Here is a 22,681-nt window from a genome sequence, read left to right as displayed (position 1 = left end):
TTTGATTAATAGAAATACAACCTGATTAAATATATGATTATTAAACTGATAAAGTGAATTGTTCTGAGAGTAAAACTACACATGTTTGATATCTACGAACTCGTTCTGACCTGGGGAATCATATTGCCAGCTCGGTTTTACTGTATAGCCAACATGGTAAATTAATAAAAAGTATAAACAATTGTGCAATAGCACTTTTTGTTTTGCAATTTCAACGCACTTCAAATTTTGTTCCTGTTTTCCAGATAAATATGTGGGAGAATTAATGAATTGGGTTATTCAAAAGTATAACTTTTCCCACAAAAAACAAGTCCTCACATGGCTATATTGACGGACATATAAAAAAGTTATGGCTCTTGGAAGAAGGTAGGGGAACAAAAACGAAAAACAGAAAATCACCTTCTGGTGAAGGGATTAATATAGTGTGAGCATACTGCCATAGAGAAGGGGGTGTACCTGAATGCTTATCTATGAGAAATGGACATTATATGCTTTCTTAGCAGCAAGCTTCAAGGCCGTAGCCAAGAGTCTTGGAGGCTAAAACATAATGTTCCTTTAGAAAAAGCTTGAAGGTTTTGCAGGCATCGCCAACTGTCATGGCGATGTCAGGATCTATGGAGACTACAGATTGTGGCACTCTGGCTGCTAACTTCTCTGATGTCTGTGATTAGCATAGGCGAACTCTGGTGTACAGTCACTGACCTGTAGCTCATAGGCAGGCTAGCAAGAGTTCATTCCTGCTGGGCTGCTTATAATCTCCTTTGATCACATGCTGTGGGGGAGCCAGTCACATTAACTCCCCTCCTTTATATAAGACAGGAGAAATGCTGGAGTATCATGGAGCAAAGGTAGTCAATTTATTCTATACAGAAAACACAAATAGCACAAATTTATGTGGCAATTAAAACACCAATTGTTTAAAAAGAAGCCTGGGGAAATTACAAAAACAAGGCATTGTAACCAAACATTAGATCAATAAAAAAAATGTTGCTTATAGCCCGTATAAAGTGAAAGTGCAGATCAGAGGGCAAAAGCAATTTTAGATGATCATTTACTGCCAGAGCTCACATAAAAACATCAAGATGGAAATCTACCAGTTCTATTGGATTAGGTATAGGATATGTAGACCATTTGAAGTGACTGTGGCCAGTATAAAATCCCAGTAAATAGCAATGAAAAATGATGCAAGGGGACTGGCTAAATCCTCTGGTACAGATATCCCAGGGAAAGAGAGGATCCCAACTTACGTTTCACATTATTTGCTAGTTTTTCATATGCAAGGAGAAAAGTGTCCTATATATGCTGGCTGAAAAATTCCATTAATGCTAGCTGTACGTAGTCTATACTTGTCTGGTGGTGTGATCCAGACTTTCTTGAGGTTGTAGTACTTTATTGATGTGAGTATTTTTGGTATTAACCCTTGTTGTCCTTTTGTTGCTGCCTTACTTGTCTTGCTTTTCTCCATAGTCTCTTACTGTTTGTTTCTGTGAGTTTGCATTTTTCTGAATTTGGGTTGTTCCCTGCCTGTCTTTATCTGTGTTGCCATCACACTCCTGCCCCTTCCTTCACTGGGGCAGGAAAAGAACAGATTAGTTCTGGTCAGGAGAATTGCCAGGCATGGGACTCAGGCATCTCCACTATTAGGGGTAACCCTGAGGTTAGGGATAGCCTAGGGTCCACTATCGTGAGGAATAGTATAGGAGCACCCTGTCCCTCACAATCCTGCAGTCACCTTGTGACAGAAGGTCAGTGCATGCAGGAAATGTATAATTTAGAAAGTAAAAACTCCATTGTGTGTTTAGTACATTAGACATGAAAATGGATGTCAGTGTTATATTACAAAATGGATGTTACCGTTACAGGAGCATGGCTTAGTATGCACAATATCTCCAAATTTCTGACACAGTGTAAGCCAGTATATTGAAGTGTAAATGTAAACTAGATAATCTAAAGGTGAGAAAAATTTATAAAATATATAAAATAACATAAGCTACTGTGACTAATTTGCAGCATTTCAGAACTGTGTTAGGTTTACACTGTCTAAATTAGCCCCTTTTCGAAAATCAGTCCCATTTCTGTCCTGTTAAATTACTTTTATGACCAGGCTTACTGTGTGAAATTTAGAAAGATTACTAGAGACCCTATAATTATATTTATCATGTCATATCTAATATATAAAGCTGAGTGTATGTGTGTGTGTATGTGTGTATGTATGTGTGTATGTCCGCTAAAGGAATCCACACCGTCGCATTTACAATCACGAAACTTTGCGCAGACACTCCATGTGACCCAGGGAACGTCATAGACTATGTTTGGGCGACAAAATTTAACTCCGCGCTTTAGAATTACTCTCCAAAAATCCTGCCGCCATTAAACTGAATGGAAGTGGGAGCTATAGGTTATTAATAGCAACTGTCAGTGGTTGCTATAGGAACAAAATAAACTGTTAGTATAAAAAGCTTATGTGTGAGGTAATAAGATGTCGGTGGAGAGACTGATAGAGAGAGACAGAAAAATACAGAGACAGATGGGGAAAGAGACAGACGGGCAAAGAGACAGACGGGCAAAGAGACAGACTGGCAAAGAGACAGACCTAGAAAGAGACAGACTTAGAAAGAGACAGATGGGCAAAGAGACAGCCCGTCAAAGAGACAGCCCTGAAAAGAGACAGACCTAGAAAGAGACAGACCTGGAAAGAGACAGACCTGGAAAGAGACAGACCTGGAAAGAGACAGATGGGGAAAGAGACAGACGGGGAAAGAGACAGACCTGGAAAGAGACAGACGGGGAAAGAGACAGCCGGGCAAAGAGACAGACCTAGAAAGAGACAGACCTAGAAAGAGACAGACCTAGAAAGAGACAGATAGTCAAAGAGACAGCCCTGAAAAGAGACAGCCCTGGAAAGAGACAGACGGGGAAAGAGACAGCCCTGGAAAGAGACAGCCCTGGAAAGAGACAGATGGGCAAAGAGACAGATGGGCAAAGAGACAGACGGGCAAAGAGACAGACCTGGAAGGAGACAGACTGAGAAAAAGACAGACCGAGGAAAGAGACAGACGGGGAAAGAGACAGCCGGGCAAAGAGACAGCCGGGCAAAGAGACAACCAGACTGACACACACTTAGAGACAGACACAGAGATGGAGACAGATAGACTGATACAAATACAGAGATAGAAACAGACAGACATAGACACAGACAGACAAGGAAAGAGACAGAGAGACAGACAGACAGCGACACACATACAGAGACTGGGAGAGAGACAGTTACTATCCCGGGCTACGCCCGGGTACTACAGCTAGTCATATATAAAATCTTACCTTTTATATCAATAACTGTGCCTTCTTTTTTTATATTCCAGCCTCCACCCCTCCAAATTTGGTGGATAAACCTTGCCTCAGGCTGAAAGTTTACGTCCGTCCAACAAGTTAGTATCTTAATTTTATTAATTTCCACTGATTTGGGTTTGGTATGGTGTATACTTAATATACAAGTAATTAATGTATATAAGAAGTAATACAAAGATATTTTGCACATAATAAAGTTTGCACAGTCTAGATCTGTATATGCTATTCATGGATGCAAACTGTATTGTGATGAAAATTAAAGAGTATTTCCTAATTTACAATATATTGATGACCATCAATATTAGATCATGGTGGAAAGTCCCATTCATACACTGGTAACAATCAACTGTTTGAAAGTTGCAATTATGTAAGACTGCCAAGGCATTACAATGCCCAAAGTCATCATTGGATATTCCCAGTGGCCTTTCTGGGTATTGAATGTGATCTTTCATTCACTGATATCTTTGATTTAGATCAAGTTGTATACTCCAGGAAAAGAAAGTTTAGTTGAAAAACATTGTTCCATTACTGCTGTCAAAGAAAGTGTGTTTTCTTCAGATTGTGATAGTTAATGAAAGGTCTAAGGCTGTGTGTACACATTATGTTTTTGCCTGTTTTTTTATGTTTTTTGTCACAAAACTGTAAGTAAATCCTGAGGTCAGCAAAGTCAAATGAGAGTCCTCATGTGCAATTTACACGTTCAAGATTTTCTCCTTGCAGATTTGGTGCACAAAATAATCTGCAGCAAGTCAATTCTTTCTGTGTTTTTGCCTGTTTTTCACCATTGAAAGCAATTTAAAAAACACACCATAAAACATGCACGAAAACCACATTGAAAATGCATGGAAAACACAAACAAATGCGCCAAAATGTGCGTTTTTGCTGCTGCACTTTTCCTGCCAAAAGATGCAGATTTGATTCAGAAATTTCTGCAATTTATGCACATACCATAAGAGTTCCATTATTTTTCATCCTGGAGAAGTACTTCCAGATAAAATCCCTTGAGATTTTTTTAATGTAGGCCAACATTGCTTTGATTTTAGGCAGGAATAAAGAGTATACCTTAATTGCAGGAAAATTATGGTCAGGAATGAGAAATATATTGCATATGATGAGAGGGGGGATGGTTGGGTAGGTCCACAAGGGTGTGCTAACATGCTAATCAATGCATTTGAAGTTATGGCTTAATCATGTCTTTCCCATGATTAAGCCATAACTTCAATGTGAAATGATCGTTGGGGGTCTTCCCTTGGAATTTCCTCTCTGTGAAACGGCACACGACACCTTGATATGTATTAGCATTCATTTGTTACATTTCCTTACTCCAGTAAGATTCAGTACAAGTGACACATACAGTATGTATTTTCCATGCCAGTACAAAGACATTGGAACTTTTCACATTGTGTGTCCATTGCCTAATTCAGATGGGGCTTATAAATGATTTCTATAAAAGTACTATGTAAATGTACAAAGAAATGTAGAAAACCGAGGCACTCACCGGTTTCGTATAATTTTCAGACGTAAAATTTATTTAGGCATAGGGGGAGGGTGCTGGGAGAGTGTGCACACAGACTACAGCCGTTTCGCACCGATTACTGATGCTTCTACGGGTCCAAGGTCCAATGTTACGTCTGAAAATTGTACAAAACCGGTGAGTGCCTCCGTTTTCTACATTTCTTTGTATTACCACGGCTTTGCATTTTTGGAGTGCACCCTGGCTAGTGGACCTAAGCTCGGGCTCACACTACACACCTGCAAAGGTTTAACAGAGTGGTGAATCACTGACTTGTTATTGCTGGCTGCATTTTTGACTTTTTCTACCCGTCTAAGCTTTAAAGAATAGTGCCCAGTGTTCCTTTTTTATTGATGAATACACTATGTAAATGTAGCCCTGCGTTTATGATTTTAATGCAGATCATGGAGCCATAGTGATCTCTGTTCTTTTTGTTTTTTTTCTTTTTAACCTCAGATGATTCTCTTTATGAGTCTCCGGAGCCTATTTTCACCAGCAATAATTCGGGCCTAAGTCTCAGGGTCCCTCACTCCAGCCTTGGTTTTCTACTGTTTTGGACTATCATTGTCTTGTAGCTGTTTGATGGCGATGAGCAGAACATCAGCATAGAGAAGAGGGAGAATAAAGAAGCAAAGACGTGGCTGACACCTGGAAATCTGGAACCTTTGTATGAGACATATACTGAAAAGAATTGAATTCCCCTCATGAGAACAGTATGAACAATTTTGACTTCTGCCGACATTAAAATAAGGGCAAAGCTTTGCTGATTAAATTGGGGCCCACAGTACAGGTTTGCTGGAGTTTGGAGCTTTCCAGAAACTTGCTTTTTACATTTTCAGACCAAATGAATAGTCTTTTTATTTTGTATTCTTAGTATGTTTCCTGCATTTGCACCAGTAGAACAACATAATTGTGGAGATTCTTTTCCAATATGTTTGTAATGGGTTTCGGCTCACTCTGACTATTCTGTCATCTGACATGTCTTTCCATTCGCCTGTCATATTCCATTCCAATTTCTCTACTAAGAGTTTGGGTTCATATCGTGAAATATTTTGTGGATGTGTAAGGTGCAAATATGGAGGAACCAAGATTGGTTATAATGCCCCTGTTTCAAAGACTACACAAGGCAGCCAAAACAAAACAGTTCTTCTGTAATAGCTTTTTAGTGCTTCCTTTTTTGGACAAAAAAATCCCATTTTAGGCCCTTATAATGTCAATTTGCCTTGTTACAATTCAGTTTTCTATCATTCTGTTCTTCATGGTAACACCACTGAACAGTTAGTGCTAAATAATTAACCTTCTTCTGTGAATCAGTTTATTAAGCTCCTAATCGATGAAATGTGCCATGTGAAGATTATTGATCCAGACATCAGAGTATCGCCTCCTCCAAGTATTTGTTCACAAGAACCTATATACATTATCAAGCATATTGACATCAGTATTGTGAGGATTCACACATTATTACTGTAATTCTACTTTTTACACTCAGATTGCAGTACATGTGGGGAAAACAGTAATTGCCCATTCTAGCGGGAGGGGGTCCTGTAAATTATTCTGAATTCATTGCCATCAGATGTGAGAAAGCAATAGTGATGACTGCAATGTACACAGCCATTACCCTTTGACTTACATATATAAAAATATATATAAGTATTTTTTAAGTTAAAAAAATAGATGAAAAAAAAATAACATAAAAGTTTATATAAAAAGTCAGAAATGCTGAATAACTCTATTTGTTTTGATGAAATGGAGAATTTTTGTGCCAATATTATACAGATGTCCAAAAAGAAACCTAATAGAAAACCTTTAATGGTGCTGTAAAATACACAAAAAATAAATAAATATGGCTGCCTCTCAGCATAGTTAGGAATGACCTTGAGGAAATGAGCGAGGATTGTCTGGATTCAGCAGTTATGTGGCGAGCACCTTTCCGGCTGTAATGTACATGTATCCATCATGCCTCCGCTTTAGGTGGGGACATGGTAACAACAATTTCTAACTTGCACTTAAGCTCTATGTGCTGGTCTGTCTTCTCCAGTCTTCTCTACTTCGTCACCTTTTTAATACAGCAAAAAATAAAACGTGGTGTTGTTTCTCAAGCTCTTATGCTCCAGTGGCAAATAAAAACCTATACTATGTCTGTTTTATTATCCATATGTGATTCTCCCATCTCATCACTCTGTATCTGTCTGCCTGCTATAGGTGCAAGTCTCAGACACTTCATCCATGTGTGTAAATAGAGCCAGCAGGTATACTGTGATTTTCTATGTATTGCTGACAATGAATTTTATGGAAGTTGTATGATTTATAGACTAGGAAGCAAAAACTTGCAATAAAATACATTTTATCCACTCTCGTTTTTCTGTGCTGCTGCCTAGGGTCATATAATTTTTGAAAAAGATCTATAAAAATGAAATAGAATAATTTTTTCCCTTTGCTTTCAGGGCTTTATTTTTCCCACCTAGTGGGCAATCATATACTGACATTTATAGTCTTTAAAGCATGGATAAAAATATTTAACCATCATCATCTGGTTGTGCTTTCTGCATACTCCAAGGAGGGAACATATTGTTTAGGCTGATTTTGCATGCTAGATCTCAATATAGCAAACTCATTTTGTATAATGGAAAGTGATGGAGCTTTGTATTAATGACCTGGGAATGAGAAGTTCAACAAGCATACATGGATATTACGTAGGGTCCACATACTTTGTGGCTGTATATTATCTATGTTAAGCCCGATTCATTAACTCATAACTCATCGACTCCAGTCAGGGACTGAAATACATTTCTGCCATAATTCCTGCCAGTAAAGTTTTGTAAATTTCTCCGTGCCCCATTCTGCCCATTCTTTCCCCAGCTCTGACCCATTTTGGCAAAGCTGGCTGGATCAGTCGTAAAAATGGCAAAAGTCATAACTTTTTTTGCAACTTTGAGCAAAAAAAATTGCAACATTTCAAGGCGTTTTACAGAAGAAATCGTTACATAATCTATGCTATTTATGCAACTTGTGTAAGTGTTATGCTTTATTATGATTATTTCTTGCCTAGAACAGAAACTCACAGCGCAGATTGACAGCTCACTGCAACATAGGCCGGTTTCACATTTGCGTCGTTTTGACGGAAACGGAATCCAGCACAGATGCAGTACAGTTTATTTATTTACAGCGGAAGCACAACACCATGTGGGGTCTGTGCTTCGTACACAACCGCATGTGTCCACATGGTGTCGCGCTTCACTGTAAATAAATTAACTGTACTGCATCTGTGCTGGATTCCATTTCCGTCAAAGCGGCGCAAATGTGAAACTGGCCTAAGAATACAAGGATGACTGGGGACCACTATGTGTTCTGTCTGGTATCTCAAACAAGATGACATATCTAAGAAGGCCTTTCAAATGCCATTAAAACTATTTCTTAGAGATGGTGCAACCCCAAGGTCAATAGATCCATATATACACTGGAGATCAAAATTAGAGAACAATGTATGATCACTTGCTTTTTTCAGAAATAATGTAATCTACATTGATCAACTTTGAAGGTTTTTTTGTAAGGGGTACACCATGCCACTAGAACAGTGTTTTAGAAAAGTCCCAAAGTTTATCAGCATAAAACCTTTATTTTGCTCAAAACATGATGATTATAATTAGAGAATAACAATTGCTGTAGCACAGACCTTGGCCTTCATCTAGACAACCATTTTTGCAAACTCAGTGCAAACTGGAAAGTTAAGGTACCATCACACTAAGCGATGCTCCAGTGATCCCACCTGTGATCTGAATGATCTGACCTGGCAGGGATCGCTGGAGCGTCACTACATGGTCGCTGGTGAGCTGTCAAACAGGCAGATCTCCACAGCAATCAGAGATCAGCCACCAGCGACCCGTGTAACGACGCTGTGCTTGATAACCATAGTACACATCGGGTTACTAAGCAAAGCGCTTTGCTTATAGTTGCCTGATGTGTACCTTGGTTACCAGCGTCCGCAGAAGCCGGCTCCCTGCACATTCAGATCATTGTTCTCTCGCTGTCAAACACAGCGATGTGTGCTTCACAGAGAGCAACAACCAAAAATGGTCCAGGACATTCAGCAATGACCAGAGACCTCACAGCAGGGGCCAGGTCGTTGCTGGATGTCACACATAGCGACATCGCTAGCAAGATCGCTGTTGCATCACAAAAACCGTGACTCAGCAGCGATGTCACTAGCAATGTCGCTTAGTGAGACGTGGCCTTTAGACTGCCAGTTACATAGGGTTTGTCAGATAATTAAGGAAATTAGCACCAGGTGCCAGATTTGCACCAATAATTTGCAGGTATCTGAAGGTGTTCTCTAATTTTAATCAGTGTTCTTTTTCATTTACCTCATTTACATTTTTATTATGCACTTTATAATAAATTCAGTTTATGAAATAAGCTTAAAATTTTGCTAGTTTACTCATGTTAGAATATAATCACTATAGTTGAGCGATGTTCGAGTCGAACGGTTCGCCAATTTCATGTTCGAGTGATTTTGGGCGGTGTTCGAGTCGTTCGACGAACTCGAACGATTTGCTTAAAGTTCGGCAGTTCGAGTTACATTCGAGAACGGTTCGATCACGAAAAAGCATATCTAGTTACTAGCTGGCTTTTCACTGTAATAGTGTGAGTTTACTGTGAATCATGATATTATCAAAATTCAGCGTATAGTGTGCGGGGGGGGATGGGGTTTAGATCAGTGCTGCTGCTGAGTGTTGAAAGAATGTCGATCGCCATTTTTTTTTTTTTCCTAACCGCGCATACAGTGGGGCGGGCCAGGCTGTCAGCAAATCACAGACACACACACAGCAAAGTGGATTTTTGCCAGACAAGCAAGGGCATGTGTCATAGGCTGTGCATGTCAGATGTCCTTGCCTTATAAGACTCGGCCATTTTCTCCGTCGCCGCCATTATCTGTCTGCTGCAGGTGGGTGACAGTCACCGCTCCCGCTGCTGTGTGCACTATGGACATACAGTTCAATCTACACAGCGCTTTAGGGATTAGGGATTACTTGTAATTTCAGCCCTTTTCAGGGCTGCATTACAGCCGTTCACAGCCATTGTTGCTAGGCAGATCTGTGCCAACGCTGTGCAGGGGTTTATATCACAGTGTCTGGCTACATCAGCTCAGACAATTCCTTGGGGCATTGTTTCATTGGCAGGGATAGAAAGAGAGGTTTCCTTTGCTGACCAGCAAGCTACAGCACCTGTGCATTCTACACACCTGTCCATTTTTGCTACGCAATTTTAATTGCAAACAGTGCTGACACTTTTAGTGGCATACTAAAATTGTCTGGGATACTAACTTAGTGTTTCTTTGCTGACCAGCTAGCTACAGCACCTGTGCATTCTACACACCTGTCCATTGTTGCTACGCAATTTTAATTTCAAACAGTGCTGCCAGTTTTAGGGCCATAGTTTCATTGTCAGGGATAGTCAGTGTTGGTTCTTCAGCTGTCAATAAAGCTGTACCACCTCTGCATTGTACAGCACCTGTCCATTTGTGCTACACAATTTTAATTGCAAAAAGTGCTGCCGCTTTTAGGGCCATAGTTTCATTGTCTGGGATACTACATTAGGGTTCCTCTCCTGACAATTTAGCTATACCACCTCTGCATTGAACACCACATCTCCATTTTTGCTATGCTATTTTAATTTGCAAAAAGTGCTGCCAGTTTTAGGGCCATAGTTTCATTGTCAGGGATAGTCAGTGTTGGTTCTTCAGCTGTCAATTTTGCTATACCACCTCTGCATTGTACACCACCTGTTCATTTGTGCTACGCAATTTTAATTGCCAAAAGTGCTGCCATTTTTAGGGGCCATACTCTCATTGTCTGGGATACTACATTAGGGTTCCTCTGCTGAGAATTTAGCTATACCACCTCTGCATTGTACAGCACCTGTCTATTTGTGCTACGCAATTTTAATTGCCAAAAGTGCTGCCATTTTTAGGGGCATAATTTCATTGTCTGGGATACTACGTTAGGGTTCTTCTGCTGACAATTTTGCTATACCACCTCTGCATTGTACACCACATCTCCATTTTTGTTACGCTATTTTAAATTGCAAAAAGTGCTGCCAGTTTTAGGGCCATAGTTTCATTGTCAGGGATAGTCAATGTTGGTTCTTCAGCTGTCAATAAAGCTAGACCACCTCTGCATTGTACACCACCTCTCCATTTTTGCTATGACATTTTAAGTGTCCAATTTGGTCACAAACAAAATGAGTGGCAAAAGGACAGATGCTGGTGGAAAGGGGAACAGGCGTGTTGGAAAAGGAAAAAAGTTTGTGTCCATGGGGTAGGTGGTAAAGCTACAGTAACATCTGCTGAAGAAAGACCATCTTCCAGCAAAAGTAAGAGGTCTACTACTTTCCGTGGACAATCTGATGTGATCCCTTTTTTATGGAACCGAACAACTGTAACAAAGGTAGATGATGCACAAAAAAAGAACATGCTTGAATGAATCTCAAGTGCTCCAACAAGTGGCCTCTCCTCCACCTCAACTTCAACATCCAAAAAACAACAGTCCTCTGAGTTGTCACCCCAATCGCACTTGCTTTCTCCCAGCTCTCAAGTCTCCACCCGCCCTGCAGAGTATGGTGTAACAGAGATGGGCGAGTCTGCAGAGCTGTTCAGTCACACTATAGCCTGGGAATCAGAGGTCTGCTCCCAAGCTACAGTGAGTACAGACCAGGGAATGATCTGAAATGATGCCCAGAAGCTTTGTGAGTCAGATTCAGGCCCTGATGACCAGGTTTCTGAGCATAATGTAGACCAGATTTTTGGGCACAAACTATCTTCACATTATTATTTTTTGGTGATGGGGGTTAATCTTTGGTAAATATCAAACTAGGGTAAGAAAGGGTACAGCCGACGAGGAGCGGGGGGCACCCTAAACATTATGGTGCAACTCCGCTGGTAGGCAGGTGACAGTGAAGGCCAATTGACAGCAGATATATTGCACCTGATTACTAGTATTATCTCTGTAGGTATCGGTAAACACTGTTACCCCCTCTTTTCCACTTTATCATACCCTATCTTGCATTTTGTACTTCACCCCCTTCACTTGACTACGGTCGGATAGAATTATACTGTTGGTTCTGAGGCATACCGTTTTAATCTATTGAAATGAAGTATTGTTTTAGGGGATTTTTTTCTTTGGTCTTTACAGTGTTTCCCAGAGCCTGGCGAGATTGGACATGTTTTCAGTCTCTCCAGGGTCGGATGTAGCAGAGCCAAGACCATAATGGGACCTCATGTAGATTACGTTGGACTTGGGTGTTATTGGGGCTAATAAAGTCAAAAAGGGTGTATTTTATTCCAAATAAAGGATTTTTCTCGGTGTATGTGTATTCTTTTTACTTATAGGATTAGTGATAGGTGTCTCATAGGAGATCCCTTCTCATCACTAATCTGGGCTTGATGACAATGGTGCGCTGTTATGAACCCCTGACTACCCTGATTGCCACCGCACCAGTGCAATCAGGATGAGCCGGGTAAAGTCCTGGAACTGTCGCATCTAATGGATGCGGTAATTCCGGGTGGCTGCTGGCTGACATTTTTTGGCTGGGGGCCTCCCAATAACGTGGGTCTCCCCAGCCTGAGAATACCAACCCTCAGCTGTGAGGATTTATCTTGGCTAGGTATCAAAATTGGAACATTGTTTTTTTTTTTAATTATTTATTTATTTTACTGTATGATATACACCGGCGGCTGTGATTGGTTGCAGTCAGACAGCTGTCACTCAGCGTGGGGGCAAGTCTGACTGCAACCAATCACGGCCACTGGTGTGCGGGGGAAACAGTGAATATGAGCCTAATAAGCGGGTGCAGTGAATATGTGATGAGGCTAAAGAGTGGGTAGGGAAGAAGAAGATAGGCAGTGGGAGCAGTGTGACAGCTGCGCCACACCGTGATCGGTGAGTATGAGCGCTTGGAGAGACGCTGGCAATGTAATGTGCACAAAATCGCGGCAGACAGCCAATCACTGTAATGCCACAGCCAAGATGGCTGCAGCATTACTGTGATTGGTTAAGAAGCCCAACATGTTTAGTGGCTGCAAATCAGGCGCCAAACATGCTTGGAGAGACATCCGAATATAGCGAGGCGAATACGCTACTCGCTATATAACGAATAGCCTAAATACCATACTATTTTGCGAATAGTAACGAATACATTCGCACATCACTACTCCCTGGTTGTTGAGAATCTTGGACAGTGTTCACAAACATCAGTCCCCTGCAGCTCCCCTGGATAACCCAGGCTGAGTAGTATCCCACTGCTGCCACCAATTGTAGAGACACGGGGGTTAATGGGGGCTCTCATCCGCTGGTCCGGCCACCTTTAGAAAGACCGCGTGGACCGGGGCTCATTCCAACTGAACGCCCAAACTCTTTACCCATGGGCAGAACACTACTCAGGCAACACAGGGTACGAGAACCACAATAATTAGACTTTATAGGATCCCCAACAGTCAAAGGCATATAACACAAAACCATGCAAATTACATGATGTAACAGGCAACAGAGTTTCACCCTTCTGCTGGCTCACCAAGGATTAGAATATTTGTGCCGTCAGTGCTTTCAGGGCCACATACCCTAAATCAGCTGCACCCTGCTTTTGTTAGGCACCAACCAAGAATAGGATAGTGACAAGTGAAGTAAGCTTCATGAGCACAGAAAGGTCCATAGCAAGGAATCATCCCAACTTGCGTTTCTTCCAGCCAAATCCTAGAATCCTTGGCTGTACTTCTGCACAATATAATCCAGTTTCTGATCTCCTAGAAGGCGCTGAAGTGCCTAACCTGGGTAAAGGACTTCCAACCGGGACCGAAACCCCTTGGTTGAAGCCATGTAGCAAAATAACACCTGGTGACTCAAGCAGCCCCTTTTTATATCTCCTATGCACTCATCCTAGGGTATGGTGGTCTTACAGGAGTGATGGAATAAGGCTGTGCTGTTATTGGGTGGCATTCTAATCTGCATATTTAATTATCCTGTATAAGTCTCCTCTGAGTGAAGTAGACAGAGAGGCTAAGGGAATTTACATGAACTTAGCAATACACATCTTCAGACAATGGATGACAGTTTCCATCCAGTGTTTTTGTCAAATGCTGAATAAAAACTACAATGCAGCACTGGACCCAGACTACCTTCAATATACAATGATTTAAAGGAATTTTCCTGGCAAAATGTGTTCACTGTGCCATGTCTACAGAGGTTGCTGCTTGACACAAGATCAAAAAATACCAAAGTAAGAATCCATGTATAATGCTTCACCTATTCTGGCCCTACTCTAGACATAACAAACACATTTTTAATGAGTGTTCTTTTAAGTGAAAAGATTTATAAGGTATTGCAAAAAATACCTGAAAATAAGATTTCACGAAATAATTGTAAGCTAAAAAATACAAGAAAAGGTCATATTAATGTGTATAGTATCAAAATAGATGATAGAGATTAGAAATGCCAATAAATGACTGGTAGGGAACCTATCAAATCCAAAAACACTCTTTACCTTCAGATTCAAGGTTAATCTGCAGCTAAATAGCATCAAAATCCTGCCTGTCTGTTTCACTGGAAGAGCGGCTACAGGAAGAAAATTTGTTCATATCCTCCAGGAAGCCGCTGGCTTTTAAGTCTTAGGGGAAGTGCAGGAAGTGCTTACATTCACCGTTCACTATACAGTGAGCTCACTGTAATCACACTGATACATTGATTGGAAGCCTGCTCTGCACACATACGCTGCACATGTGGACTGGTAAAATCAGTGTGTGGTGACTGTAACCACTCGCTGCTATGTCCCAATGACTGGAAGCAAGTGGCTATAGAAAGGATATAAGTTCATTTTATTCCGTCCTCTTCCAATAAGGCAACCAGGTAGAATTTTAATAATATTTTACCCTCTGATATATGGTTAATAGCAAAAAATTGCATTTTTGGACAAGACAGGTTCCCTATCTTATTGAAAACCACGAAATACCTAGTGATCACCACACACACATAAATTTCCCAGGTCTTTGTCTCATAAGAAAGGGTTTAGGCTAATGGTATTTGTCTATACTGCCAAAACCAGCACTTTATAGCATAAATTCCTAGCAATCAAAGTAAGTTAGGAGAAAATGGTAGCTTTGCATTAAACAAGCTCAGGGCCAATGTCAAGCACTCGGCAGCAACAGAGATCCACAGGAGAACATTTAGATGCTTTTCCTCTGCAATTTATCTGTTGATATTCCAAAGGTAAAAATACACACCCAAACGAGCAGTTCTCCACAGAGCACATTATATGATTGCTGGTTACAAAAATATATAAATAAGAGTAAAACATTCACTGTCCGCATGAAAGAAGCAGCAATATTGCAACTATGTATCTGTTTAGAAATATATACATAGATTTGAAGGTCAAAGCGTATTTGAAAGCATTTTAAAGTCGTTTTCAGGAGCACTACGCTTTGAGCCTGGGGGTAGGTTAAAGCTGGTTGACCTTTTTGTACTACAACTCCTATTGTACCATGTTTGTTGCGTTTGTTACAGAAGTATGTTTAGGAATTAAGTTCTAAATCAGTAGATGTGTTCTCAGAGTGAATTTGTATTCTACATTTAACAGTCTACGTCTCTGTGTGCTAGGATGGCCCACCAAATCCTGAGGCTATGTTCCCATGATGAGTATTTAGCCACTTTTTGTGTTGCAGACTTTCTGCAGCATTTCTGATAAGTAAATGAAGTTGTTCGCATTTCATTTTTGAGTGCATTTTTATGTGTTTTTATTGTGTTTTTGACGCTACTTTTTTAATTCTTTTTGGTATGTTATTTTAACTTAAGCTGCTTTTATTCTATACTTCCTGGTATTTGGCTATAACTAGAGATGAGCGAGTACCATAATATTCTTATTCGCCATACTAATAACGAATACTTTGTAATATTCGCGTATTCAGTCCGAATAGCGAGTACAATGCAAGTCAATGGGAAATGCGGGTAAATTTCTGCTGGATCCAACAAAGAGGTTTAGGGGCCTGAGGAAAAGGCTGAAATGGATGAGAAAGTGATGAAACTGAATGGGAGAGCTTAGAGAATAGGCCTGCATGTATTTCTGACTCACATATGGTTTCTGAGATTAAGGATGTCACAGTATTATGCCACTTATTCTCTCTCTCTCTCTGTCTTTCTCTCTCTCTCTCTCTCTCTGTCTCTCTCTCTCCAAGCGCTTCATACTCACCGATCACCAGCGTGGTGCAGCTGTCACACTGCTTTCGCGTCCTCTCATTCTTCTTCCCTTCCCACTCATTAGGCTCATAAATATTCATTGCACCCGCTCATTAGGCACATACACATTCACTGCTTCTCCCGACCACCGTCATCTATGATTGGTTACAGTCAGACCCGCCCCACGCTGTGTTACAGCTGTCTGACTGCAACCAATCACAGATGCCAGTGGGTGGGTTTATATCGTACAGTAAAATAAATAAATAAATACATTTTAATAAATGATGTGCAGTTCTCACAATTTTGATACCCAGCCAAGATAAAGCCCCACAGCTGTGGGCTGGTATTCTCAGACTGGGGAGACCTATGGTTATTATGCTCTACCCAGCCTAAAAATATCAGACAGCAGCTGCCCGGAATTGTCACATCCATTAGATGTGAAAGTATCAGCATTTTACCCAGAACTTCCCAATTGCCCTAGTGCGGTGACAATCGGGGTAGAGAGGGAATTAATGGCAGCCCAGAGCAGCCACTAAGTCCTAGATTAGTCATGGCAGGCGTCTATGAGACGGGGGTCTATCATTAATTTGTAAGTGAAAAAAAGTAAACACAAACACCCCAAAAATCCTTTCTTTAAACTAAAAGACAAAAAATCACTCTCTTTTACCATTTTATTAACCCCATACACCCCTCCAGGTCTGACGTAATCCACACGAGGTCCAACAATGCTTCCAGCATTGCTACATCTGATGCTCACAGCGAGCACCATAGAATAAGACTGCCCGCTGTGAGGTTCAGACCGCAACTGAAGTGAACCGCGTGATCTGCGGGCATGTCACTCAGAATGAATGCAGGTGAACCCGTGACGTCACTGCTGAAACAGACGCCATATTGCGAGGCGCGCAGATGTGACATCAGAGGTTCACCCGAGTTCATTCTGATTGTATGTCTATGTCTGCACTCACAGTGGGCAGTCATGCTCTATGACACTCACTGTGACAGGACAGGGATGAAGCAGAGCTGAATCACCGTGGGACCTCGTCTGGATTACTTCAGACCTGCAGGGATGTTTGGGGGTTAACAAAGTGGTGAAAGAAGGTGCTTTTTCTATTTTATTTCAAATAAAGGATTTTGTGTTTATTTACTTTCACTTACAGATTAGTGATGGGAGTGGGGTCTCATAGACGACTGCCATAACTAATCTAGGGCTTAGTGGAAGCTGTGGGCTGCCATTAACTCCTCATTACCCCGATTACCACTGCACCAAGGAAGCTGTATGAGCTGGGTCCAATGCCAGACTTGGCGCATCTTATGGATGCGCCACTTCTGGGGCGGCTGTTGTCTGCTATTGTTAGGCTGGAAAGGGCCAAATAACAATGGCCCTTCCCACCCTAATAATATCAGCCCCCAGCTAGTTTTAGAAAAATGGTGGGACATCATTTAAAAAAATAAATAAATCATAATTTAAAAAAAAAAAAAACAAAACATGGGATCTCCTCTATTTTTCATAACCAGACAAGGTACAGCAGAAAGCTGATATTTGCAGCCTGCAACTGCTGCTGTTCTTGTGCTGGATATGAGAAATGGGGAGGACCCCACATCATCTTTTTACCCAAAAAATATAAAAAAAACACAGCTGGCCAAGTTAGCTATCCCTGTATCGAGCTATTCTGTTTTTTCTGTTTATTCTATACACTCTGTGCAGAATTATTAGGCAAGTTGTATTTTAGAGGATTTTTTTTTTATTATTGATCAACAACTATGTTCTCAATCAAGCCAAAAGACTCATAAATATCAAAGCTTAATATTTTTGGAAGTTGAAGTGGGTTTTTTTTTAGATTTGGCTATCTTAGGAGGATATCTGTTTTTGCAGGTAACTATTACTTTGCAGAATTATTAGGCAACTTAATAAAAACCAAATATATTCCCATATCACTTGTTTATTTTCACCAGGTAAACCAATATAACTATACAAAATTTAGATATAAACATTTCTGACATGCAAAAATAAAACCCCAAAAAATTAGTGACCAATATAGCCACCTTTCTTTATGATGACACTCAACAGCCTACAATCCATAGATTCTGTCAGTTGCTTGATCTGTTTATGATCAACATTGCATGCAGCAGCCACCACAGCCTCCCAGACACTATTCCGAGAGGTGTACTGTTCCCCCCCCCTGTAAATCTTACATTTTATGAGGGACCACTAGTTCTCTATGGGGTTCAGATCAGGTGAACAAGGGGGACATGTCATTATTTTTTCATCTTTTAGACCTTTATTGGCCAGCCACGCTGTGGAGTAGTTGGATGCATGAAAATGTTTTTGTTGAACGATACCAACTTCTTCCTGTACCACTGCTTGAAGAAGTTGTCTTCCAGAAACTGGCAGTAGGTCTGGAAGTTGAGGTTGTCCTTGAAACGTGTGTGTTTTATGCTTCTTCTTTTGTAACACAGGCGCGCCCAGTTTTTCCTTTTGTAACATAGTCGTTACTTCTTTTGTAACACAGACGTTACATACTAGCTACAAGTATTTTTCCTTGTCTGTTTTTACAGCCCTGAGTATCCAGGTGATATATCGGTGTTTTGGGTGCCCCGGGACGCCCTCAGAAGTGGGGGTGACTGAGTTTCATGTTTAACCTCTCGTCACCCTCTGGTTTCTAAATCTTCTTTTCCTCACACACTTGAAATTTGTGTTCCAAATGAATTTATTATTCTCTTTTATCTGGTATTGGGGTCATGGGTACCCCAAAATCAGTGAAAAGATTCTAATATTGCATTTAGTTTGTGTTCACCATTTGGGGTGTCTATGTGAAACTGGGTCACCCATTGGGGTACCCAAATTTAAAAGCTACGCATTACCTTTTTGGATTTATTCTCTTTTATCTGGTATTGGGGTACCCCATTTGTTCCACCTGAATGTCCTGGTGACATATCTGTCTCTGGCACATCATGGGTACCCCAAAATCAGTGAAAAGATTCTAATATTGCATTTACTTTGTGTTCACCATTTGGGGTGTCTATGTGAAACTGGGTCACCCATTGGGGTAACCAAATTTAAAAGCTACGCATTACCTTTTTGGATTTATTCTCTTTTATCTGGTATTGGGGTACCCCATTTGTTCCACCTGAATGTCCTGGTGACATATCTGTCTTTGGCACATCATGGGTACCCCAAAATCAGTGAAAAGATTCTAATATTGCATTTACTTTGTGTTCACCATTTGGGGTGTCTATGTGAAACTGGGTCACCCATTGGGGTACCCAAATTTAAAAGCTACGCATTACCTTTTTGGATTTATTCTCTTTTATCTGGTATTGGGGTGCCATATCTTTTGCACCTGAATGTCCTGGTGACATGTCTGTCTTTGGCACATCATGGGGTACCCCAAAATTAGTGAAAAGATTCTAAAAATATTCTAATATTGCATTTACTTTGTGTTCACCATTTGGGGTGTCTATGTGAAACTGGGTCACCCATTGGGGTACCCAAATTTAAAAGCTGCGCATTAGCTTTTTGGATTTATCCTCTTTTATCTGGTATTGGGGTGCCATATCTTTTGCACCTGAATGTCCTGGTGACATGTCTTTCTTTGGAGTGCCCTGGGATACCCCATAATCAGTGAAAAGATTCTAATATTGCATACATTCAGAGCAGAAATGAATGTGTCACATGGATTTATGTCTTGTACATCAATTAAGAAGCCCTAATTTTTGAGTGGTGCCCTGACTTTCTAGCTTCCATGGCTTCAACGCTAAAAGGGGATGAAAGACTTGTGCAGGTTTCGTATGAGTCAGAGGTCTAATCGACAACCAACAAAGATGTTTGTAGAGGGGGCTTTGGGCTTCCTGGGGACACTGTGACCCACTTTCTCTAGCACTTACCATCAGAAAAGGCAATCTGGGCCCCAGAGTGCATATTTATTTTAGGATGTGGCCCCTGAAGTCTGGACCCAGAAGAGCACATCCAATAATAAATGTAAACTGTGGGTAGTCAATAATAATATGCTTACATAACAAAATTACACCATAAAAATAACAAAAAAATAACTGAAAAAAGATTTATTAATATCCTTACTATAATATTAACACACAGCTCTATGTTTGCACCAGCCAGTCCACCTGTGCTTTATCTTGCATATACACAACTGACTGTGTATTTTCACTTAAATTTTGAGCTGTATATTGAAGATTGAACCGATGGTGACGTGGAAATAAATCTGCTATAGTGAAAGTTTAAAAATGACCAGTAGATGGCAACATAACCTGCTCTCCATGCATTGCTTGGAGGGGGAGGGGGCTAAGAGTTTGTACATTGAACCTTGTGTGTGAAAAGACAATGAATCTTAATTGCTTGTTTAGGGGACGTTTTGAGTGCAGCACAATATAATAATAATAATAATAATAATAAGTTTTATTTCTATAGCGCCAACATATTCCGCAGCACTTTACAATTAAGAGGGGACATGTACAGACAATATGAGACAATAAATACAAAATGACAAAATTAAGATACCAGGAGGAGTGAGGGTCCTGCTCGTAAGCTTACAGTCTATGAGGAAATAGGGGAGGCACGAAAGGTGAATGGGGGGGAGCACAATGAATGAATGAAAAGTCTTTTTTTAAGAACCGAAAAAACACAAATAGCTTATGAGTAGGGGGAAGAGTGAGCTTTTCATTATGTTTGACTATTAAAGAATACAATATATTATACCTATATACCTATAATTATGTTATAAGCTTGATTCATTTCACAAAATACCACCAATAAACCAAGCTCGTATCATACAGTTTTCACCATAGTAGAGTTTAAGCCATTAAGTTTATTAGCAAAAGAACAGGTGTATCTCTATCACGTGTTCATTTAATAGAATGCATAGTTTCAAAAGGGAAGGTACATTATTTTTCCCTATAGAGAAGTGAGATAGCAAATTGCAATTAAAATTGTTATATTTATTGAATATATAATAATATAATATAAGCCGAGATACAAGAATTGCCTCAAGTGGGGTCTGATTACCATGTGATTTTTTTCTTGGTAACTGTAACATTGTGGGGTACATTTGAGGAGACATATTTTGGGGGGCAGGCTGAAAGTGTTAAATACTGCCTCCCACAGCTCTTAAATAATGACTCCTGTTTTTATGTCCCCAAGTGATTTTTTTCTTCACTAAAAACACATACTTTATGAGTTTAATGTACCGACCATAAGCTGAGCTATAAGAATTGCTCCACCAAGGCATATACCTATTGCGTATACTGTGGACCCCATATGCAATAATAATTACATATGGTGTTTTATAAAAATTGCATATACATTTCCTTATGTGTACTAACAATCATTAATTTAATTTTGTCTTTCCACACTTTAGGAATGATCAAACAAAAGCTCTGAAAGTCAAATCTGAAAATAGAGAACCATTGCTTTGCTTTTAAATAGCAAAGCAACCCAGTGTTTGAGGAGGGGGGTTAAGAGTTTGTTTATTGACACTTTTGTGTGACAACACATTGAATGGTAATGAGATAATGAGATGCTTACTTTGGGGGAAGAAGTCGGCAGCACAGCACAGAGTGAAAAAAAAAACTATAGCCAGCTTAACTGCATATAAGGCCCAGAAACTGTCCAAACATGCAAAAGTCATAATGACATTTTCTGCACCTTCTGACAGAAAAATGCACCAATAAATTCATGTGGCTTTGGTGTGTTTTTTTCCCAATGTATTTTTTTTTTTAGTGAAGTCAATGGCTGGGAGGGCCAAAAATGCATCAACAACTGACAAGCTGCAGATTTTCTTCAGATTTTATATGGATAGAGGGATAGAGGGATAGAGAGATAGATAGATATTATTATTATTATTATTATTATTATTATTATTATTATTATTATTATAATTTCTTTATAGAGCACCATTAATTCCATGGTGCTGTACATGAGAAGGGGGTTACATACAGAGTACATCTACAAGTTACAGTATACAGACTAGTACAGAGGGAAGAGGGCCCTGCCCTTGCGGACTTACATTCTAAAGGATCGTGGGGAGGAGACAGTAGGTGGGGTGTAGATCGGGCGGCGGCTCCACACGGTGGACGGGCGGCGGCTCCGCACGGTGGTCAGGCGGCGGCTCCGCACGGTAGTGAAGCAGTGAGGTCATTGTAGATTATAGGCATTTCTGAACAGATGGGTTTTCAGGTTCCGTTTGAAGCTTGCAAGGGTAGCAGATAGTCTGACGTGTTGAGGCAGCGAGTTCCAGAAGACTGGGGATGCTCGGGAGAAGTCTTGGAGTCGGTTGTGTGAGGAGCGAATGAGAGAGGAGGAGAGAAGGAGATCTTGGGAGGACCGGAGGTGACGTGTTGAAGTGTAGTGGGAGATTAGTTCGGAGATATACGGAGGAGAAAGATTATGCACAGCTTTGTAGGTCAGTGTAAGTAGTTTGAATTGGATACGGTGGAAGATTGGGAGCCAGTGGAGGGACATGCAGAGAGGAGAAGTGGGGTGGTATTGAGGATAGAGGTGGATCATTCGGGCAGCAGAGTTAAGGATGGACTGGAGAGGGGCAAGCGTGTAAGCAGGGAGGCCACAGAGGAGGATGTTACAGTAGTCGAGGCG

At 40.6% G+C, this 22,681-nt stretch overlaps 1 protein-coding gene across 1 annotated transcript in view; it reads left to right on the top strand.

The window, feature by feature from the left end:
- The window catches only part of LOC142294846 (ephrin-A2-like), a 464,446-nt gene extending 457,237 nt beyond the window's left edge, over positions 1–7,209 (top strand). Inside the window, exons 3-4 of the mRNA XM_075337903.1 lie at positions 3,360–3,425; positions 5,315–7,209. Coding sequence (XP_075194018.1) covers positions 3,360–3,425; positions 5,315–5,433 — 185 coding nt within the window. The 3' untranslated portion in view covers positions 5,434–7,209. The remainder of the gene's footprint in view (positions 1–3,359; positions 3,426–5,314) is intronic.
- Positions 7,210–22,681: the final 15,472 nt, after the last annotated feature.

The sequence above is a fragment of the Anomaloglossus baeobatrachus genome, chromosome 1 (genome assembly GCF_048569485.1).
Source record: "Anomaloglossus baeobatrachus isolate aAnoBae1 chromosome 1, aAnoBae1.hap1, whole genome shotgun sequence".
In the NCBI taxonomy this organism is placed as follows: Eukaryota; Metazoa; Chordata; class Amphibia; order Anura; family Aromobatidae; genus Anomaloglossus; species Anomaloglossus baeobatrachus.
The sequence above is the reverse complement of the archived record's forward strand: the minus strand, read 5'-3'. Positions and strand labels throughout refer to the sequence as shown.